General features: G+C 37.9%; 1 protein-coding gene and 1 pseudogene across 1 annotated transcript; one reads left to right on the top strand and one right to left on the bottom strand.

The window, feature by feature from the left end:
• Positions 1-276: 276 nt before the first annotated feature.
• On the top strand, positions 277-1,240 carry LOC103959487 (annotated as a pseudogene).
• A 1,461-nt stretch (positions 1,241-2,701) lies between these two features.
• LOC103959463 (transcription repressor KAN1) lies at positions 2,702-10,279 on the bottom strand. Its single transcript, XM_009371813.3, is given in 7 exon segments — positions 2,702-3,165; positions 3,167-3,208; positions 4,297-4,396; positions 7,356-7,530; positions 8,024-8,069; positions 8,595-8,671; positions 8,816-10,279. Coding segments are annotated over 7 exon segments (1,296 nt in total). The 5' UTR covers positions 9,636-10,279; the 3' UTR covers positions 2,702-3,129.
• Between the last annotated feature and the right edge of the window lie 476 nt (positions 10,280-10,755).

Below are 10,755 nucleotides of genomic sequence, written 5' to 3'. Positions count from 1 at the left end.
CTTATTATTTAATTTCAATTTCGTACATCCGTTAGAAAATTTGTTAAGTTAACCGTTAAATGATGATGTGACAAATATGAGGTTCATATTTGTGCTGACGTGGCTAAACACTTAATAAAAATTTAAAAATATAAAAAAATTATATAAAAAAAAAACCCAGAATTCCCAGACCCACTTCTCCCTCTCCTCCTTCGCAACCCCCCAAAAAACCGATCCCTTCCTCGCAACTCTCCATCCCATCCCACCTCATCCCTACCTCCCCTGTAACTTTTCCATTGCCCCAACCAAGTTGATGTCATCCGCCACATCAGCCTGCGGGTTCTGTCGACCCCTGTTGCTCGTATTTCCCTCCAACTCCTCTACACCCCAACCTCGCCTCCGCCATAACCACCATGTTGACGATGATCGACCTCTTTTCGATGGCTTCGGAGCTTATCTTCGAGGATTGCGTTCGATTCTGCCTCCGATTCCTAGAGGCCGTCCCTTGGACCCAAGATGATGAAGCTCGAGTGCTTGCCTTAATCCCTCACCTGAGCGAAGACGATGCCAAAGATTTCATCACTAGGGTTTCTGGAACCCCCGATTTAAACGAGGAGATGATGTACGGTCTTATCCTCGCATTGATTCACAACCCGAGCATGAAGTTCGTTAAGGCCTTCGTCGAAAAATTGCTGCAGAAGTTTGGGTCCAGAGATCTGGTCAAGCGAGTTCTGGATCGGGCATTTTAGGCCACTTTCAAGGTCGTCAAGAAGTCTATGGAGGAGTACAGGAGTCCCGGAGTCACAGCGACCATGAGGAGACTGAGGCCATCTAGAGGCTCAACCTCCACACCACAATGACCAATGGGAAACACCTGGTGTGGCTCGTGGAGAGGATGATCAAGCTTCGAGTTGCGAACTCAGCCGTAAAGGATTGGAGTGAGCAGCCTGCTTTCGCTGCCTTTTTGCAAAGGACTTTTCGGGATGATGCATGGAGAGCATCCTGCTTTGCTGCCTAGCATCCTGCTTTGCTGCCTAGCATCCTGCTTCGCTGCACTTTGAGGCTTGCAAATGTCGTCCCTGCTGGAACCATTTTGGTTGATGCTCAGGTACTATTCCCATGTGGTTTATTTATTTTAATATTTTAAAAATTTTATTAAGTGTTTAGCCACGTGGCACAAATGTGGTAGCCACGTCAGCACAAATTGGGACCCTATATTTGTCACGTCATCATTTAATGGTTAACTTAACAGATTTTCTAACGGATGTATGAAATTGAAATGTTTTAAAGATATCGTAAGAAATCGAAATTGGACCCGAACCCGAGGGGGTAAAATGTAATTTACCCTACTTTATATGAACCTTATGTGCACTAGTGGATTGGACTCGGTAGAGTCCCTGGTTTTTTAATGTGCTTTGGAATTTTTTTAGTCTCATTTATGTGAGATTGAATACTGTCACTACTATGCTTTGGAATTTTTTTTTTAGTAGTTTAAAATTATCAAACTAACTTTTTTTGTAATGGGTTGAAATGTTTACTTGCGGGTAAACTTAATAGAACCTGTTCATAATGGTTTTTCAACGTATGATCCGATAATGACCTGATTATTTAACGTATTGACTCGAAATTCGTTATTTTTGTGTCGTTTTAGGTTGAATTAACAGGTCGTATAAGAAATTGCCAAGTCTATCTCCCACAACATCCCTCTCCTCTAGTCCTTCAACTTTGTCGAAATATCCTGATCTTCCTCCTCAATTTTTATTTATTTATTTTCTTTAAAAAGGGGGACAATTAGTGGCAAGCCACGGTTATCCACCTCTTCCGGGGGCCAGAAAGACTAATAGAGGCATTTCAGCCTCCCCCTGGCTACAAGTCTAGCTTCCATTCCAGCATCGGGTTTCGAACCCGAGACCTCCAGTTTTTAGTTGAAGGAAGCCTCACAATTTGGCCTTTACCATTGGGGCACCAGCTCGAGGATTCTGATCAATTTTTATGGAATATTAACAATATGCTAATCAACTTTAAATTTTTTTAATAGATTCAAAACCCTTATAAATTCAGAAAACTAATTTTAAGAAAAAATTTTGACCGCAATTTAACTAAAAGGATGACATTGGCTAACTCTCTCAAACATTAGAATTAAATTGGCTCAATTAAAAATACATGAACTAAATTGGCCAAAGGGATATAACACATGGACCATTTTGACATTTAAGCCTAAAGATAAACTGAAATTAATTTATGAGCCAAACTCAAACCAAATCAAGCTGTATCACAAAAAAGTATAAGTTGTTTACGAGTTTTATATATGTTGAACATATCAAAGTTCAAGCTTGGCTCAAATTTTAAAGGAGCCTAATTTATGTTTTGTTCTAGCTCAATTCATTTCAATTACGAATTGAGGTTGAATAAGCTAAAAACAAGTGAACTCTTACAACCCTAGTTGGAGCAATGAATCCGCATTTTTTTTATTTGATGGCCAAAAGTACGCTATCACCTCATGCGACACTAGAACTGCATGGGGAAGAGAAGATATAATCAAATAAATAAATCTTCCGGATTAAGAAAATTTTGGAATTGGTAGGGACAAACACCATAGCTAATTAGCTAGAGCAGAGTTTTAATCGTTACTTTATCAGTAGCCCAGCCAACTATGGTTGGATACAACAAGTACTTGGGCAACAACAAAGACGATGTCAAGCTAATGAAATACAAGCATTTCTGGTAAAGAAAAAAACCCACTGCCAACTGTTACAAGTATGATGTTGCAAACTCTCATTTTATCAAACACAAAAATCACGAATTTCCGTCTAACTTACACTGATTTTTGCACGAAACCAAAGCTGGAATTCACCAGGAAAATTCCAAGTTTCCGGCTGACATGGATGGCTGGGATATACATAGCCATAATGGGTTTGAGGAGGTGAAACAAACCACCATTGTTATGTGATTACTCCCAGTTAAAGGACTAATGAAACTTAAGCAACTACATATGATATAGCCGCTCGTCATAGAAATCCTAAAAGAATTTCTATCCACTCAAATAACTCAACTAACCTCTTCTAACACTTTGATTCCAAGAGAGTAAGTAAACCATGGAAAGATGGAAACTGAATCAGTCATGTGCTTTGCCATTCCAGTCCGGTCTGCCTAACGTGAACTCCAAGCTTGGATTTCTGGTATCAAAATTAGATCCCAAGTAGCTCTTCAGGTTGTCTGAATCACATTCCTGTAAGACATCCAGGAGTATGTTATACCAAAATTTATGCATTAAATGCATTGGTGTGCATGTGAAGAGATGCTCCATGCGGGAGAAAAGTTTTGATGGGACGACCTTATGAGTCTTTGTGTTTCTCTCTCATCAGACTAGATCATATGATGACAAATACAAAAACAAGTACTATAAGGCCCAGATAATTGCTTTCGATTCTAATGAGTATAAAACAGAAAGTGGAAGGTGGGTATGTCGGGCAAATGGAGGCCTTAATGACCTCAAGCAAGGGACGCACAGTGGCGATGGTGGCCATTTGGGACTGAGTAAATGAAGATTGCATGGGAGAGAGGGGATATACAATTTTTTGGGCCCAGAAGGAAGCTAGGATTTCATGTTAGCTTTTGAAGAAAATTGAGGTCTCACCATAAAATCAATTGGCAATATGGGAAGTAGCCCAACCTCTTATAAGTCCATGCACTCCTATCAATGTGGGATTCATTCTTAACATGCCCCCTCACGTGTGGCGAATCTTCGAGCCTAACACGTGGACAACACAACGGGGTGACGTGGAGCACATGTGGCCGTTTGGCTTCACACGTGAGACAACATGTTCTGATACCATGAAAAAAGTTGAGGTTCTACCATAAAACCAATTGACAATATGGGGAGTAGCCCAACCTCTTATAAGCCCATGCAAGGTCCCTCCTCCCATCAATGGGAAACTCATTCTCAACAGCATTTAGAGTGTACGAATGTGTGGAATGTGGGTTTGAGTTTATGCTTTATTTTGGTCTAGAGGCAAGAAATGGGCTCACATCTCACTTTCTTTTTGGTTGTCAAATATGAAATTCCTAACCGTTTGTGTGTGGTTGGTATGCATAAACTTTTCTTTTTATGTACTTTGTCTACGTTAGACTGAGATTTGCTAGCAAGAAGGAAAAATGAGCTTCGTCAATCTAAATGAAACAACTTTTAACTTTTATAGGTCCTAATGGGCTACTATGCATGCTCTTGCACGAATGCTCGTACGGTGGATGTTCTCTATACAGGCGTTATTGAAGTTGGTTAAATGATTATGAAAATTGAAAACATTGATTTAGTACCTGAATTTTATGACCAGACATTTTCTGTAATTGGGATGATACTGCTGGTATTTGCCCGTCCATGTCATGAGAATTAGCATGTGGAAACTCCTCTCTACTACTGAGATTAATTTCATGGAGAAAAATAACTTTAGCACCAAATTCAAATCAAATTTCAAGTGATATATATAGCACAAAAGATCAATATATAACAGATTGTACCGTTATATCATGTGTGGAATCTTTTAGACCTTTATGGCAACTAAAATTAAACCTTCCGTAAAGTTGAGGAGAAGGTCTCCAGTAAAAAGGGCCACTCGTTAGGCTAAGTTTTGGGTTCACTATGCCTCCACCAGCCATTTACAGAGTAAACTGACACCGTATTAGATGTACCTGTTAACTGCTCATGGCGTTTCAAATAATTAACACAAATGTGGTTGTCTTGTAACACAATTTTCACAATCATGTTAGTTCTTATAAAGCACGGCCCACTATTTCACACTCAACCTTCATCAACCATTCGCTCCAAAGGTTCATGGCAATCCTTATAAAGTACGGACCATTCCTTTCGGTTATTGCTTGAATATTCACTGTTAGAATATTCATGTTCAACAACTGAAAACCCCAACTCAAATATCAGAAAAGAAGAACATTATTACAAATTGAAAACGAAATAATGTCCCCTGAATTCTCAAATAATTACCTACTCTAAGCACAATTCATAAAGGAGAATTCTCAATACACTCGAATCTCACAAGCTAGCAAAATTCAAACCCTAAATCCCAAATAGTTAAGTCTACCAAACATAGGAAGGTAAAGGACGGATTAACTTAATGACGGGTGCACAGTTTAGCCTAGGGTACCATAAGAAACATCACATAAACCTATTGTAAATTCCAAATACTCCAAAATAGACTATACAATAGAACTCTAAAAGATGAACTTGGTGAACTTAGCTATGATAACTAGCAGACGCTCCAAAAGATTCAGATAATGAAATAATAATGTATATCGAACTAAAATTATGCATTTTATAATTTTATTTACATTCATCAACTTTCTAAATAAAATGCCTTATTAGTCTTTAATTTAGTATCTAGCTAAGCCCATTTAAGCTACCATATGAGTAAAGCACAGACAGAATAATGTTGCATTCGATTGTGGTATTCCTGGGGCCACAACCAGGATTCTCCCAAAACTAGGCAAAATCGGGCATGATGAGGAACAAGAAGAATGACGTACATGCTTGACGTGACACAAGAGATGATCTCTTCTAGCTTAAATGAGTTTCAGGATTTCTTCAATCAATGCACATACCCCGCCATTTTTCGGTCTTCTGATAACACGAGTTGCACGTATAGTTAGTTGTTAATTACTATTTTGTTATAACTAGTTAAGCATTAGTTCATTAACTCTCTTGATTAATAAGAGTTGGTTGCTTTACTATCTGGGTATATACCTACTCATTGATGTACTGATCACTACCATGTAATCATTCTTCTTAGATACCAAATATAGAGCTTTCAATTCTTTCAAAGGTTTTCTCAATCTGCTTGCTTTCATTCTCTAAATCTTCTAGTCACCATGGTATCAAAGCCTAGGAAAGATTTATTCTCCTCACTCATGGCGAGGATTACAAAATTCAATTTAACGTATCTAACTTTACAATTGACTCATCTAAATCCTCTATAAATTATGCATAAACCCTTGTCAATTCATCCAACTGATCTTCTATTTGCAACTAACTTTACAATTGTTGAACGAGTTGAGTTAATTAGTGCGTCTGAGCATGTTTAGTAGCATATCCACAAGTAATTCTCCTGTATATGTAGCTATAGCTGGTGGGATAGAAGTTACAGTTAGCTCCCTAACCTAATAGCCATGATGCCGAGGCTATACTACTAGTCGATCCACATGCCAAGAGTGGCATTGGAGCATATCTCTCCGTTATTAGTTGTGATCGCCATTCGCATACTTCGTCTCCATAAATTTCACATTCCTGCCATGCATGTATTGGTTATTGTCCTCCGAATATGGCACCTAGTTAGATCATCCCAAAAGCCGTATGGGCAACTAGCAGGACTCAAGTTGCTACTATTGGGTATATGATACGTCGGTATGAGTGCGCATAATTAAGGAACACTTCCCTCAAGAGTTTGTTGCTCTGAGATTTTCTTAAATTTAGTTTATTCAAAGAAATAAACTATTAAAACGAAATACAAAAATAAGACTTTATCTTTTTGTTTTAGTTAAAGAGAAGCCAAAAGACATTTGAGATGATATGTCAAGGGTGGAGTACAGTTTATAAAATACATACAGTTATTCGAACTTCGGAAAAAGGTGGGGAGCAAGAGCAAGAGGGAATGACATTTTTGGTCATATATTGCAATGTCTTCGTGGAAAGAATAAGAACCAGATTATAATATCAGTAACATAAGGAAACAGCTCTCAAGTTAAATTAATAATTCTCAAGAAAAAAGAAAAAGTGTAACTGTATTTGCTTTCTGTTATCTCAGCTAACGATTCTGATTGTGTTTGCTGCTTTTTCTTTAAAACCCATCAAAGCTGATGCCACAAATCTGATTATTTGAGCTGGAATTTTTTTTAAAGGAAAGAATATTGATCTAAAATTGTTTCTTTAGTTTATTTGTAATTTTGTATAATGGAATATATTGTTTTATTCTTACTTTGATTTTTGTCAGTGCGAGTCTTAGCTATATTTTAATAAGAATTCTTAATCAACCAAAGAAAATCTTGCAGAAGAGAAAAGACGAAGAAAGAGGAAAATAACCAACAGAAAATAAAGCAAAAGCTGCTTGGCCACAGCCGGGAACCCTTTTATTCTTTAAAAAAATGGTGGACGTGGTTTTGCATTAAGCTACATAAGGTACCATGCAAAAGCAAAGAAGGGAATCACCTACAGTACGGTTATAATTTAAGTTCCCCCACACAAAAAAAAACAAAAAAAAAAATCACAATTAAAAAGTTCAGGCATATATATACATATAGCATCGTATATATAACATTAGAGAGAGAGAGAGAGAGAGAGAGAGAGAGAGAGAGTGTGATGAGGACTCTACCTTGACGAGTTACTCCAAAGAGTGGTACTGGAAGTGTAGTCCACGTCTGGTCTCACAGACTGATCAGACGGTCCTCGTTGCTCCGGAAACTGTTGAGTATTGTGTAGTCCATGATGATCCGTTGCGCTGCTAATCGGAGAGAGTATGTCGTCCTCGCCAGATCCATCCGATTGCCCTTAATGTCAAGGGAAAACAAATCAAAATTAATCAAGTTACACCCATATTAATTATTTCTATTTAAGCGATATGTACAATGTACATTGTATTATTTGAATATGGTACAATAATATTATGTGTATATGACATGATGACATGATGTCTTCATGGAATGGAAGCATGGGATGCATGTGAGTGCATATATGTATTAGCTAACTAGGTTTTATGGTCAAATGTTGACTACATACACACACACACACACACACACACACAGATATACATATCCCTAGCTAGCTCTATCTATCTACGACAGGGTTTAGTACAATTAGAAGGAAAATAAATAACAGAAGGAAAGGAAAGCAGGAGGAAAGGAAAGCAAAGATTTATAAATTTGTGCGGTAAAAAATTAATGTGAAGTGAAGGGTAATAAGTAAGAAAAAGTTAACTAGTTAAGGCTGCTAAAGGAGCAAAAAATCAGAAAAAGAGGTAAAAGGGTTAGCAATACGAATTACCTGAAGAAGCTGCAGGCTTGTCAGTGGTCTTAACAGTTCGATACATCTGCAAAAGTCATCGGCTATTTAATTAATAATAATTATAAATTCAATGTCTAAATAAAAACTCACATAAAAATCATAAAACTATTCCCCTTCCCATTAATTAATCACCTAGTTAATATAATTCAGATCTCTTAATTTGTAGCTAGGTTTCTCTCTCCGCGGGCTTCTGGGACTGTCTTGGTTTCCATGTATGAATTAATAAAGATGGAAGGACGACACATTAATCACGAGGTTGATGTTGGATAAGGAAATAATTATATGAACAATACTTCATTATTGGGAAATGATGACTACTTTTGTCTGTTTTATGACATGCATTTGTTTTTTAAAATTTACTCTGAAATAAAGCAGACACAGAGAGAGGGAAGACAGTACTGTAGTAGTCCAGAAGTTTCAGACAAACTCAATACAAATATCATAGCTTACTACTCTTTCGTTCGTTCATTCACAGCTCCGCATTGGTAACCGTGCCACATGAGAGGGGGAGAGAGAGAGAGAGAGAGAGAGAGAGAGAGTAGCTTGCTACCTGTAAATGGCTCTTGACATGAGCTAGAGTGAGATCCTTGACATTCATGAGCTCAAGAACTGACTTTGGAGTAGCTCCTTAAAATCATAACAAAAATTTAAGCCAGAAAAAGAAGAAAATTAAGAACAAGAAATGAAGGAATTAAAAGGGAATTATTATTTTTTTTTCCAAATATATATTAAGAAATGAAGTAAAAAAGAGGGGTTTGAATAATTGATTACTTTCATGGCCACCAAGATGCTCAACAGCATGAACAAATCTACCATGGAGAGTGCTTGTCCATCGCATCCTCGGAGCTCTCATACTCCGCTTTGTCGGTAGCTTTGGCAAGAATCTCGATCTCATAATACCATGATGAGAACCCTCAGAAATAGGTCCAACTCCTCCAATTCCATACTGATTGTGATGATGAAGATGGTGGTGGTGGTGCAGTTGGTTGTTTGATTTAAAAGCATCCACTGGTGAGAACCCGGTAAATCTTGACATGGGCTCCAAGCCGGTGGCTCCTCCTCCTCCGAAATAAGGTGTAGACTGCGTGTTATGGGTGGCAGCTGAAGGAAAAGGATGGTTAAAGGAAGGTGGAAGAGGTCCTGGGTAAAAGCACATCTTGGAATCCTTGTGATGATCTCTTGTGATAATATTGTCCATAGGCAAGAAAGGGAATGAACGGTTCTGATGATAGACAGGAATCCCTTTAATCGGCCTTAAACGCTCCGATGATGAGACATCAAGCAGCGAAACGCCGTGATTTAAGTGGCTTAAATGACTGTTGGAACTGTGAAGATGAAAACTTTGTTGTTGATATGGGTTTTGTGGTGGTTCTTGTTCGTGAGCTCCGCCGGTGAAGCATCGCCCAAGGGATAGCCCAGTGTGAGCTTGGGTAGTGGGATTTTGGGGTTCATTAGTGGTTTTATTATTGAAAATTGATGATGAATTAGAGGAAGTAGTGTTGGGAGGACTAATATGAAGAGAAAGATCAGGAATTTGAGAACTAGTAGTTCTGGTTGTAGAGGGTTCTATGAAAATCCCTTCCAAGGGCATTTTCTGATTCACTACTTTACTAAACCAAATACTAGCTAGCCTCTCTTTTCTTCGTGAGTGTAGAAAGTTGAGGAAAATAATTAAAGAAAAAGGTAGAGGTAATTTCTTTTGAGCTTCAAGATATTTGGGGGAGATTTGGTTCTTTTTTTCTTTCTTTCTTTCCTTTTTTTTTTTTTTTTTTTTTTTCCAAAGAATATGCGGAAAGCTAGCTATCAATTAAAGAAGAACAAAGAAGAAGGCTTGAAGTGTTGAGTGTGTGTGCTTTGAAGGCCAAATTATTGAGTGCAGGAACAAGTTAAAAGGGTTACCGAGCTAAAGCAAACAAAGACAGCAATCTTCTGGAACAGACATGCTCGAGAGAGAGAGAGAGAGAGAGAGAGAAGTCATGGAAAGAAAAACTAGAAAAAAAGAGAGAAAGTCTTAAGTTATAGTATTTGGGTTTGGTTATTCTCGAGAGTATATCTTGGAAAATGACACTAGAAGAAGAAGGAGAAAAGAAAGAGCACAAGGTCCCTCACTCTCTTTCCTCTCTCCCCTCTCTGGTCAAAACCCATCAAATGCACCAAAAACTATGGTCCCTTTGGGTTTCCCTGCTCCGGAGACGACGGGATTAAAAATATTAGAGAGAGAAAGACACCCTCTTCCTGATTCCTTTCCCCCCACCCTCTTCGCTCCTTGGTTCTCTTCTCTCTCTATTTTTGTAATTTTTTATATACCTTTTTGTATTTTTCACAGTACAGCAGTCAATAGAACATATATGCATATATATAAACCAATATAGGGTTTGTACTTATTAGCTTAAATTTTCTACATATTGGAAGCACATAATATATATAATAGTAATAAAAACAAAATATTTTGTCCCTGGATTTTCCAAATTCTCGTGAGATTCTGAAATTATGAGTGTGTGATGATAAGATAATATTGAAAAATATTGAGGCATTGACCTTATGATATCTGAGTGAGCTAGCTAGCTAGAGACCCACAAAGGGGTTTTTGTTTGCTTGCACATTGTATACCTCGCAAACCCTAATCCCACGTTAATTATTTTACCGTCTAATTCCCCCCTTACATCCCTCCCAGATAATCCCTTCTAATCTCTCACCAACCTTGTCTGCCA

Source organism: the organism of the source record quoted next, unplaced genomic scaffold, assembly GCF_019419815.1.
Source record: "Pyrus x bretschneideri cultivar Hongxiangsu unplaced genomic scaffold, Pyrus_bretschneideri_v1 Contig41, whole genome shotgun sequence".
Lineage (NCBI taxonomy): Eukaryota > Viridiplantae > Streptophyta > Magnoliopsida > Rosales > Rosaceae > Pyrus > Pyrus x bretschneideri.
This window is presented reverse-complemented; position numbering and strand designations above follow the sequence as displayed.